We start from the raw sequence: 12,338 nt of genomic DNA, 5'->3' as shown, positions 1-12,338 counted from the left end.
AGGTTTTGAAAATATATTTGAGTTCCCGGTCCAAAAAATGTTAGTTTATTTTTGTTTCATAATTTAAATTGAATACTAGCTTGGGAAAAAACGTCATTATTTAACTATGTAAAACTTTAAGACATATATGTAGACAACCCAAGTCATTTTTACCTACTCAACCCACAACAGAAATCTTTCAGCCCTAAACGAGCTTCAAAAAAACACAGAACGTTTTTGTTTTACATTTTACATTAACCAGTTTATTGTGATTGTTAAAAATTGTATAGAGTATTTTATTTGAAAAAATAAATGAGTAATATTTTTGTATCTTAGCCTATTATGAAGTCCTTATTTTATTTAGACGATTTATGTAGATTCGAAAACAGCATTAAGTTTTTAGTTTCTTATAATTGTATATAATTTAAATATTTCCTTGAAAAGTTTGCATTGCGTGATTATTGCTTTTTGCATAGTTTTACTATTAAAATGTTTTGTGGAGATTATTATATTATCACATGATTTTCGTATAGGCAAGAGATTTAAAACATTATTTATTTATAGCTTTAGAAGTTGTTCAATTGCAAAGACAGCTGAAAAAATCATTGTTAAAACTGAACTTTCCATTTTAATAGAAGCAATTTGTGTTATTAAAAAATTAAAAATACTGTAAAATGGTTTTAATAAATATAAATATAATAAATTTTATTTTTAATTTAATTGCATTAAGTATTGATGTCCTTTCTTAAGGTCTATATTTAGTGTGATATTATTTAAAAGGTTTGACATACTGGTTCAATTTTTATACCTCTTTTACACTAATAAGTATTTTGGTATTAGTTTTTAAAGATACAAATGAATAAAATTTAGTTTTAAAGAATGAAAAATTTTATTAATAATCTATACTTATTTTTAATCCTATACCTTTTGTTTTTCTTATGCGACCTCATAAATAAACAAAATGTGTGTTAAAGGTTTGATTTCGAAAAGTGAGTAGGGGAATATATTTGGCGTTTTATGTTAACTTTGCATTATTTTCACTGGAAACAAGGTTAAGCGGTGCGGAATGATCCGCACTTTCACAGGTATCATTAAACGCCGGCAAAGAATTTGACTTCTTCCGCCTTAATAAAATATCTTTAAGTGCTGCTGCGGTGTCGGATTCATCGATTTCCTTTTTGTATTTCTAAAATTAAAAGAAAATATTAGTTTGAAGTAGTAATTACATTTTGTTAAGGTCGATCTCAAAACACTCGGTAATCATTTATTAAACACATTTAAGGAACTGACGTAAGCCCTCTTTCTTGTGGTGTGTTTAAAAATATTAAAATCTAATTATCGAGCGTAAAAATAATACCTGTTATGCTGTTATGTGTAAATATAAATATATATAAAAATTCATTTACTTACATTTAAAACCAACCCAGAAATATCAAGGTGTTCCCTAGACGTCAAGAAATCTGGTTTCGCTGGTTCCATTGAAGAACATGATGACATTTGCTTGTGTTCTGTAAAAGGAATAGAACATTTTAGGTAATTTTCAAATTTAATATTAATAATTTAAAGCTATATTTATACAGTAAATGCTATCCAGATCAGATCAGATCGTAGCAGGTTGTAGAATATTTTTGTTATTGGATAGATAAATTAGATTTTTAGATAAATAAATGTGTAATCCTGGAATCGTTACCACCATCAATATAAGGCAAGAGAAAATTGACCGATTAAAAACTCAAAAACAGAATATTGATGCTAGCAGACCATTCGAATCAATTTATATAAATTCTAGGTCATATTTTGGAACATAGACTGGGAATTCTGGTGCCACCTAATATAATATAATCAGCAATATGTTAAGTGTTGGTACTTCCCGTTTGCAAGTAGGAAGCCAAATTCGTCTTTAAAAGTTGATAAATCTAATGCTTTCTGTTACCAGCTTAAAAACTGCTCAAATTTCCTTAAAATCTGACAGATTCTGTATGTTCTTACCAACAGTCCTATGAAAGTTATTGGATCTAGACGTCACATCGCCCTGATCTCAAAAAATAGGATTAGCTATTAGACTGTGCGAAACAACTTTAAATAATAACTCATTTTGCAATTGTATTCGAAATATATTATAGGAGCTATATGGTGGGGGGGGGGGGGGGGAAATTAGAGAGAATCTTATTAAAAAGAATTTTTTTTGGGGGAGTGAGAACAAGAATTAATTTTTTTGACCGCCCTAGTAGTCATCTATTCATTTCATTCAAGACAAGACAGGGGACTAATTAAGACCAAACAAATTTTTTTTAAAGAAATATAGATGAAAGAAACACTTACTTTTTTTAGATCGCTCCAATTCTTTAGGACGCCTGCGTCTGGTGTGTATGGTATCGCGTCTCATTGAATGCGGCCTGTTGACCCCGTGCAACTTGAAATACAACCCGCACGCGTTGCAAACCATTTCTCCTCGAACACTTCGTCTCCAGATTGTAGTAGTGAGGGTGCCGCAGTTGGAACATGACATATCTTTTTGAGCACCAGGTATGGCATTAAAAAGGTTAATGTTCTACAGGACCGAATTAAAATAAAATAAATAGGTTAGTCAATAGGTGTGTCAACGTTGTGGGCTTTAATAACGTACCCTTTTATCTTTCTTTTCCTCTGGAGCTGCTTCTGAAGTGGTATAAGTATCAGTCACATTCTCATTAACTACATCGATGCAATCAGTTTTGGTAGGAAAACTTTGTTTTCTTCTACAGGGTTTTGATTTGCTGGATTGAGCCTCTGATAGATCCTGTCAATTAAAACGTTTACTTAGGACTTTCTACAACTCTTAGTGTGACATCCGTCACTTACCTTTAATAGTGCTATGGGTTCTTCAGGTACTTTTGTAAATGATACTGTCGACGGAGCCGGAAACACGAAAGACTGGCTCATCATGCTCCGGATTATTTGTGTTGCCTGATTTTCCTCTTTGCTTTTAGCTAAAAATTTTGAGAAATATAAAGATCAGTATTCTATTTAACTGTTGAAATCATAGTAAAGCTAAGTACTTACCGGCTGATCGGGCCAGAGCTTGCCAGAGTTGAGTAGTTGCCGCATCCGTTGCGTGATCCGAGCTTAGACTATCCGGGGTCTTTCTATCATTAATTGACGACGCGATGTCCATCTCCAGTTTGTGAGAGTCGGAGCTGTCGCCAGAGTCTAGTAAGGAGCCGGTACTGGCTTTCGGTGCCTTTGATTTGTAGTCGGACCCACCAACTTGGTTAATGGTAATACTGTAGTTTTGAAAATCCTCTTCACTTCTTAAGTGTGACTGAATATCAAGCATTGGAGTTTGGCAAAAATGGTGTATTGGGGCCGAGTTCCGTTGATTAGAGTAATCGTTCTTTTGTTTTTTGACGGATAAGTCAATTTCAACTCCGTCCTGAATTTCATTTTGGTTTAATGGACGTTTTGATTTTATCACAGAACTTTTAATACTTGTATCTACAGCTGCAGAGAAACACGGAGATTGGGGATTCGAGCATGGAGGGGAAATTACAATTTTTTTGCTTATATCCATTAGAACGGCAGCCGTTTCTAGCTGCTGCTGCAGATTTTCATATTTCTCGGTTTCCGAGTCCTTTTGCAGCTTTGATTCAAACTGGCTATGTGAGGATCCAGACATTACCTTCTTTTGATCGCTTTTCATATTAATTGATTTGAATAAACTTGGATATAAGCTATGTGCTGGCATATCTTGATTGCTAATCTCCATTTTCCTATCCAAGCCATGCTGGATGGTGGAATCTATTTTACTGTGTTCGTACTTAACTTTAGAAAACGTGCTTAGCTCCGTCAGAGCCTTTGCCGCTATAGCCTCTGATGAAGCCTTTAAAATTGCATCAAGCTTAATTTCCAAATCATTTGAGTCCTGGAAAAGAAAAAATCATTTTATTACTTGTTTCAAGCTTACTTCTCTCATGAGTCATTACTAAATTTATAGTGGTTATTTCACAGAAATCTCTAGAAACCTTAATGTCAATGGATTTTGAAATTCTTTTCCGGCACCTTATTGTTTTTAATGGGTTAGAAGAGATTTCTGAGATATCCATCGTGACATCATGTTTAATCGAGGCTGGTGACCCTTAAATAGTTATTATCAATACTTACTAGTTTCAAATGTTTTGATATATTTAAAAATTCTTGCAAAGCTATTTGTGAGTTGTGCGCCATGGTACGAAACTTTTCGAAAGAATCCAATTTTTGTCTGCAATCACCACAAATCACGTTGGGTAATCCATCGTTAGGCAGTGCCTGGAAGAAATAAATTTATTTAAAATGTAGTGCCCACTTTTAATATTAAGCTATAACGAAATCCGAATGATGCAATGACTAATAGGTCTGGCGGTACTGAAATCAATCGATAAGCTTGATGGACTGTTTGGATAGCTAAACGTGAGGACTAGCTAGCTAATATATCTAGGTATTTGTGCCATCACGCACATAATTTTAAAGCAATGACACAGTATGATAAGAAATTTTGAAATCTAGTACAGGGTAACAAACTCGTATTTTACAGTTTAAAATCTTACGATAACAGATTTAATCGTCTTAAGTATGTTATAGACTTTGTTTATCAAAATAATACAAATTTAAAGTTGGTTCAGTTACAAAAAATGCACTTTCATTTTAAGAAATTTCTAAATTACAAAGGAATAGCAACAAAACTAAAATGATTATTTTTAGTTCTTCTAATTATAGACTTCCAAAGAGATAACATACATAAATTTTAAAAATAAGTATGTTATAATTGAAACCAACAACAGCATAAACAAATGAAACTATTGAAAGTAAAAATATTATAATTAAATTCTCCCATATATTTGAACCATATAAGGTGAGCAAACGTCCGCATATCGGTACGAAAACAATCAAATTGCAGGGAGACGAATGTTATCTCTGGCGTGGATTAATGTAGGTCTCTAACGTGTTCGTACATATGTACACAGTACATGCACATGTACATATCAATATTTACGTTCGTGTGCTGATGTACGAGTGGAGTGGTGTGCGTTGGGCATTGGCTCGAAATGGTTCATCGAAAAAATACCAAACAATTGATACCGATTGTTAATAGGCCATGGGATAAAAGCGGCCCAATCATTTCCTATTATTTTGACGTGTGGTGTCGTAATCACATAGATAACGCACACCACCACACGGCGAGCACTCGCAAATGTGCGACGGTGTGCGGGCATTACCGTGTACATATACGCGATATATCCACCACACACACCGTATATCCACGCCAGTGTGTGTGCGTAATTAATGTAAATTCGTTTCTTTGCAAATGTGTTGGATGGAAATCTGCTTACCTTAATAGAGAGACAGTTGAATATCTGAAATGTAAGATGTGGTGATGAATCATCTCTGCCGTGCTCTTTGCCGTAGTTATCGGTTCCGCTTATTTTTGTTATATCTACATCCACACTTGTCTCCTCGCGCTGATGCTGATGCTGGTGCTGATTATGATTACGCTCCTCCCGCGGGAGTTCCGATTTTGATTGGGAATGGGTATGGGACCGGACCTCCCCGCGTGCTATATGCTGTTCGTGGGTCGACGATGACTGACTTTTGAATACTGATCTTTCGGCGATGTCCGACTCCAATTGGCGTTCGCGTTCACTCGATTTTGTGTCCGCAGCAGAAGGCACACTTGGCGTGTAATGGGTTGTCGTTTGGTTTTGGTGAAGGTGAAGGGTTTGCATTTGGGACTGCGACTTGGGTTGGAGTTGGCTTGGACCCGTTCCCGTTTCATTATTGGTCACTGCGGATACTGATAGCGAGTTATCACCGATGCAGCTGCACAGATTGTGGCTCAAAGCACTGCAATAGCAGTTGGCACGCTTCTCGTCTCTGCGGAATTCGGCCGTATTCCTGTCTTGAGCACTATTATGCGACGAAACATCGTAAATTTGTAGTTCTGCAACATCGCACTCGTTAACCAATGTGAGGCACAATCGACAAACTTGACGAAACTTATGTGGTACATTATACATAATTAGAAATTTATATGTGTTGCACTGTGTAAAGAAACTTTCATACGCCTCTCCTTTATCGAGATAAAAAAGATAACTTTAAAATAAATTATAAAATGAATGTAAACACTATTCCTCAATTTTTCATTGTCACAATCCACGTTCAGCTCACTAAAAATAATTCACTCCAGTGGTTCGCCACAGATTTTGCGTTCATTTGATCTAGTTTCCCGTTCAAATTACCAAACGAGGGCTCCATCGATTCTCGCATCAGCAGCATGATTCATCTTGGTGTCGCGGTAAATAGACAATTAACTTAATGTATTCCGGTGATAAAGTATCAAGGCTAGTGCAACGCAATAAAAAAATAAAGTTCTTTTGGTTGTAAGACCAAGCAATTTGTCAAATGAACTAGTAAAAATACTGAAAAAAACGTATTTCAGTATTTTGGTTATCGATAAAAGAAACATGTTCAGCTATAAATAGTTATTTTTATTTATTTTAAGCTGGAATCTTGTTTTAAAATAAACTAAAACGCTAACAAAACATAATAATCGTAAGTTTTAATTTCTATTTATTTAAAAATGAATTTTTAAATGCATCATCACCTTAAAAATTTCATTAAAAACCAATTCAATTTATAATAGGTGCTTAACTTGGAGGTAAGACACATTTTTGAATTAATGTCAATATTTGATTACTCATATTATTGAATTATGAGAATTAGGTTATGGCCAGCCAAAACAATTCGATAAATAAACAAATTCTTCATAATTTTAATATAATCTCAAATTTATGATAATAGTAAATTATTTTTTGGGAGTGTTGCTTTCATTTATGTATGTACATTTTGGTGAGCTGTACACAATAATTTTTCATCGTTTTTTAACAATAGCATTTTAGTTAAACTCTGCTGTTGCTAAATGTCTTGTCAGCTGTTGTGTGATGGAAAACGATTGGAATTGGGGTTTCATGTTCCCAGATGTTCCCTAAAGGCATCTTCTATCGAAATGCTTTTCAAATGAAACGCGGTGAAAAGTAATCCCCCAAGAAGTAAATAATGAGGTTACTCTGACTTCCAATCACTTGGTCACACTTGATTTTGACAATTTAAATATTTTCGTATTCAATCTGAAATATCAAATCCTTACGTTTATAAATTGCCAAGCTTAAGTTGCAGGACCTCCATTATGTACATAAATATTTATCAAGGAAGCGGTGTCATTTATTCTTTGAAGCAAGAAATATTTGCCCCACAGAGGTACGATTTTCCTTAAGTATATTTGTGTAACGATGCTTAACATTTTTCGTATGAATGTTAATGTTACGATCTAGGACCTTCGGCTACGGCGACGGGCAGGACATTTCCAAGACTGCTAGCAGACTGCTTTAGTGCGATGTAGGTGGAATCCTTCTTTTTCTCCTCTCCGGTCGGTTTGCTGAAAACCCATTCCTTTTTATTGGCCAGAAATAGCAACATCAGGGCGGGCAGGTGTATTAGTGAAAATCGGAATAGCTTCCGCGAACTCCCACTATCCGACTTTTCATTAAACTTATACGCTGCAAACAGAAAATATTAGCCATAGTGCCAAGGTGCAGGGTAAAGCAAGATATTTACCAAGGTATGCGAAGTACGCGTTCAGAGGTAGTGTTTCCAAAGCAAACCAGTAGTTGGTGACGTCCAGGACCGGTGCCATCGCCGAAAGACCGACAATGGCTACAGAATATCGCAAGGCGGTGCGGCGACAAAGTCCCGGATTGGTAACGGCCATCATCCGATAGCCGGCTCGGGAGTAGTCAGGTCGAAGATTCCACGACAGGGCGTTGAAGTGAGGAAACTGCCATGCGTACAGGACTCCGGCCAGGATCATGGCTCCGGCGTCTAGGGTGCCGGCACATCCTGCCCAGCCCATCAGAGGGGGAATGGCTCCTACTATCGATCCCACCCAGGTGTTAAGTATGCTGACTCGCTTCATGGGCGTGTATATCGTCGTGTAGAGGAAGAGGTTTCCCGCTCCCAGCGCCGCCGTCAATCCATTTGCGCCGAAATACAGCATGCTCAGCCCAGCAGTTGCCGACACGGCGGCGAAGGTGACTGCATGCAGAGGAGTCATTTGTCCTGTGACAAGCACCCTGTTCTTCGTCCTCGACATCTGCGAGTCGAAAGGAACTTCGTGATACTGGTTAATGGCATTCGCCGCAGCCGAAACGAGCCCTGTGCCCAAGGAGCACATCACAAACGTGGTGGGATCGAAGGCAGCCGGAGCCATGGCATAGCCTCCCATAGTTGTAATGACCACCAGAGCTACAACAGAAACGGATAAACGTTATTTCGATGCCCTATAAATCGCAATCCATCTCACTCACAAGTCAGCCGGAATTTGGCCAGCTTCTTGTATTGACTGAAGGTTTTTCCGGGGAGGGTGTACGGACTGGGCATCCAAGAAACTTGACTTTCGGGTAAATGCTGCACCTTTCCCGACTGCGTAGCTGGCGGCAATGGATTGACACCTCTGTCATCTTGGGGAGATATTGTTGCAGCAGTGGAGTACTAGAATAATTGTGAATGATATAGTTTGTTACATATTGCGTAATGGCCAAGAACCTCACCCGAATCAGCACCAAGTCAACCGGCGTTTTTAACTGGGTTTGAACCCTTCGAATTCCTTTGAATAATATCATAATTATTCTCTAATAAGTAAGGCCTACGGTTATTCCATTTTTCTAGTCGTGTTTTAGTTCCTACTATTTTTATACATCAATATTATGGTTTTTTAAAATCACATTGTGCTAAGTGTTACCATATTTTAAGGAAAAGAAAATGCCAAGTGCCAATTGAAAGGGGCATTCACACTCGTACACTTTTTAAAATCTATTGTTGGGATGGAGTAAAAATAAAATAATTCAACAATTTTATTAGATGACGTTTTCAATTTTTTTGCGCTGTTTATTTGTTTATTTATGCTGACATGGTAATTGTTTTTTCGGTTTAGACTAGAAACATAAAAAGTTTATACGTATGTACAGAGTACTTTATTAGACTTTTTGTATTTTTCTTTATTGATTTCAACGTAAAGTTGTAGTGTTTTGTAAAATCACATTCGATAAATGAATTCTCAAACTATATTGGTGTTATTATAAGCACTATAGACAAGGGTCTTGCTATCCACGCATGCGCTAAACATGTAATTAGGCCTCTGTGTGTGGGAGTAATTTTTACATCTGAATGAAGGAAGGCCTAAGTCCTTGTAAGTCTTCATCGATTCAATAATTGAAATTTCCTGTTGTTCTCCATAAAATACATATTTTATAGTAAAAAGATAAAAAGTAAGAGTAATTGCTTAAGTATTTCGATCATATTAAGAACATATTTTATAAATAACGGCAACTATAAACATTTTTGAACAATTTGAAATAAAAAACTCTACCTATACCAACATGTTTGGACTCTGCTTAAATTTATTTAATTTAAAGTATAAACATATTATTTAGTTAAATAATGTATCAGTAGAAAAGACAATATGTACATTTTTCGGCATCATCATGACATATAATAAATAACCTGTGGTTTCGTTTTTAAGTTTCTACAAACATGTACATATGAATGAATGCAAAAAAAAGTGTAATAAAAGAGCAGTGCGGTAGCAAGGGTTTTTTACAAGACATAACTAAAAAGAAAAACAAATGTGGTAAATGTATGTGTAGGCAAACGATTATGAGTTATATATAATCAACATAATGTACATACATTTAATAAATTTCCCTAAATATAATTTTATAGTTATATTACAGAAATATTTACGTTTACTGACTGTATTTTTTCTTTCTAGGTAACTTACTCAAATGCCAAGCTCAAGAATGGATATTTATATTACAAAGGGAATTACCAACCCCAACTATCCTGGATTTCAAAAATTTGCCCATACTCTTTCTGATGACTACATTCAGTACTCTGACATGGAATGTAATGAAAGTGATTTAACGGATAGTGACAGGGAGGATGACCAAAACACGTTCCAAAATAAGGTGGTCGACAAATCAGCTCCAAAAACGTTTGAAAATATCCAAGATGTGACTTTGAGTAACTGCGGCAAGATTGCTTTTGACAATGGAAACACAAGTTCATTTGAGCAAACTAAAAACAGATCATCATCCCCCAACATACCGGACATTGTAAATAAGAATTATAGTGGGAACTCAGAAAACTCTATGCGAACATTAAATAAGCCTGACCTTATTTATAACCTGAGTCAGAACTATACGAACGAATTCTCTCCCTGGTCATGTACAATTAATTCTAAATATGAGGGCCAGCTACAAGGACAAAGTCCGATTGATATAGTTGGAGATTTTGGTGGCGAAGTGGAGCGGGAATTCGAACTCCTTATCACTGGATATAAGAACAAGAAAACACCAAATGGGTTACAGGGATCAAATTTGACGAAGGTAAGTTAATCATAAATCAAAATCGACATGTGCCACAAATGAATTTTTATTTACAGGTTTGCGATGCAGAACTATCAAATGGTACAGAAGCTTTAAAGCATACAGCCGCGACGCGATTGTCTGGAAATAGCATTCGCAAAAATAAAAAGAAAAATACTCCATATGGGCATGAGTTGATAAAAACTAAGCACCAAAAACCATCACATGATGAACGACAGCTACCACCAGACACCTTCGATTACAAAACATGTACCCAACGAAAATATATCATTTGTGATTCTGAAAGTTGTTCGTCGGTTTCGGAGAAAAACAAAAATGATTTTCGAAGTATCAATCAGGGTGAAATACCGAATTTGAGCAATTTAGAAATCGGTCAAAGCCAGCAACTTATCGAGGAAGACAATAAAAAGGTGGCGAACCGAAGGTATTTAAATCAAGCATGCTGGTCACAATACTTGGAAAATCCCACAAAATATTCCAAAGATCCATCTGCTACAATGGTTTTAGGTAATTTAATAACATTTATTTAATATTTTGTTATTCAGAATATTGTTTCTAACCTGCTTGTTATGTACACAGAACAATTTGATGCATACAAAGTAGCTAATGATATGGACGTGGAAACATTACAAAATCATTTTAAAAAGGTTAAGCAAATAGAAAAAAAGGTAATTATTATAATAAAGCATATCAAGTATATAAAATTTATTTATTTACATTTTTCTTGTTACAGCGTCGCTTTAATCGAGACGAAATACGTAAAAGATTGGCGACAGGAGATAAAGATCCTTTAAATAATGGTAGGCTTGTGCAACGCAGCCATCTTTTTCCCAATATTAATATTAATATTGATCTTAATTTCGTTTCCAGACATAAAAAAAGAGGAATTTCTTACCGGTTCCGACAATGAAAGTTCCGATTCTGAAACATGTCCCAAGTTATCAAGTGGAGCACCTCGCAAGCAATCTGATTTCTGTGAAACAAAACGCAATAAGGAATTTGAAAACGATAAAATCTTTCAAAGAAACCAAATTAACCAAGAAAAAACAATTAATCAACTGGTTAATGGTAACATTATTGAAAAACAGGATTTTCCATCAACAGAAAACTTGTTCTTCTTTGCAAATCAATCAAAGCTCCAAATAGAGGTTAGAATAGCCCTAGCTCAATCGAAAGAAATAGCCCAAATGAAAGTTAAGGTATATTTCTGAAATATTCTTAATTCATTTGTAATGCTTTATTCATTCATTCATTATCTTTTAGGCAAAGAAGCATGGTGTAACACCAATTGTGGAAGTAATTCGTACCATGCTGTATGATGTTGGAATAAAAATGGATTCAAATCATCGGTGGATATCAAGACAATTGCTCACTGGAATTCACGTTCCGATTCTACAGTTATTGGTCAATAATCTTCAGAAATATATTGAAAACCTAAATGTCACTCTACTAGAAAGCCTTAAGGAACGAGACGATCTCAATTCGGACCAAGATGATATATTACACGATCTCGAAAAAATAAATAACTTTTTGTAAGTATTATAATGGTTTTATAACATATGGAAATGCGTTAGGGGAAAAACACCATTTCTAAATACATGTCTAATTTTGAAAGCTAACAGTTTTAAACATTTTCTTTCTTTCCAGTGTTTTTCAACAGCAATCTGGACATCAAGTCAATAAAATAGTTAGACACGGCCTTCTTAATTAATCGCTCTAAAGTTGCAAGTTTTATTAAAAATTTGTTTAAAAATATTATAATCACTTGTATAATTGATAACAATCTACCGAGACCGTTTATAAAACACATACTCAAAAAATGTTCTTTAAACACTGTTATATTTATGTAATCATTTAATACTATATAAATAAAAGCAAAAACAAATTATTTATTATTACCAAAAA

At 35.2% G+C, this 12,338-nt stretch overlaps 3 protein-coding genes across 5 annotated transcripts; 1 reads left to right on the top strand and 2 right to left on the bottom strand.

The window, feature by feature from the left end:
* Window positions 1-844: 844 nt before the first annotated feature.
* GATAd (GATA zinc finger-domain containing protein GATAd) lies at window positions 845-6,178 on the bottom strand. Its single transcript, XM_017089562.4, has 8 exons — window positions 5,325-6,178; window positions 4,120-4,263; window positions 3,022-3,880; window positions 2,821-2,948; window positions 2,606-2,758; window positions 2,302-2,530; window positions 1,390-1,487; window positions 845-1,165 (listed from the first exon to the last, which is right to left on the bottom strand). The coding sequence occupies exons 1-8, from the start codon at window positions 6,006-6,008 to the stop codon at window positions 995-997; spliced, it is 2,466 nt and encodes an 821-aa protein (XP_016945051.3). The 5' UTR covers window positions 6,009-6,178; the 3' UTR covers window positions 845-994.
* Window positions 6,179-7,092: 914 nt separating this feature from the next.
* On the top strand, window positions 7,093-12,257 carry Schip1 (Schwannomin interacting protein 1). Of its 3 annotated transcripts, none has more exons than XM_036814146.3 (8): window positions 7,093-7,248; window positions 9,818-10,433; window positions 10,490-10,940; window positions 11,013-11,101; window positions 11,167-11,233; window positions 11,304-11,632; window positions 11,697-11,965; window positions 12,081-12,257. In XM_036814146.3, exons 2-8 carry the CDS (start codon window positions 9,831-9,833, stop codon window positions 12,142-12,144), a joined length of 1,872 nt encoding a protein of 623 aa, XP_036670041.3. In that variant the 5' UTR covers window positions 7,093-7,248; window positions 9,818-9,830; the 3' UTR covers window positions 12,145-12,257. The 3 variants fall into 3 exon arrangements, with proteins under 3 accessions (XP_036670041.3, XP_016945565.3, XP_016945566.3); XM_017090076.4 differs by lacking the exon at window positions 7,093-7,248 and adding an exon at window positions 9,142-9,235; XM_017090077.4 differs by lacking the exon at window positions 7,093-7,248 and adding an exon at window positions 9,196-9,314.
* Window positions 7,191-8,795, bottom strand: Cox10 (Cytochrome c oxidase assembly factor 10). Its single transcript, XM_017090078.4, has 4 exons — window positions 8,598-8,795; window positions 8,355-8,538; window positions 7,606-8,292; window positions 7,191-7,547 (listed from the first exon to the last, which is right to left on the bottom strand). Exons 1-4 carry the CDS (start codon window positions 8,667-8,669, stop codon window positions 7,312-7,314), a joined length of 1,179 nt encoding a protein of 392 aa, XP_016945567.3. The 5' UTR covers window positions 8,670-8,795; the 3' UTR covers window positions 7,191-7,311.
* Window positions 12,258-12,338: the final 81 nt, after the last annotated feature.

The sequence above is a fragment of the Drosophila suzukii genome, chromosome 2L, assembly GCF_043229965.1.
Source record: "Drosophila suzukii chromosome 2L, CBGP_Dsuzu_IsoJpt1.0, whole genome shotgun sequence".
In the NCBI taxonomy this organism is placed as follows: domain Eukaryota; kingdom Metazoa; phylum Arthropoda; class Insecta; order Diptera; family Drosophilidae; genus Drosophila; species Drosophila suzukii.
This window is presented reverse-complemented; position numbering and strand designations above follow the sequence as displayed.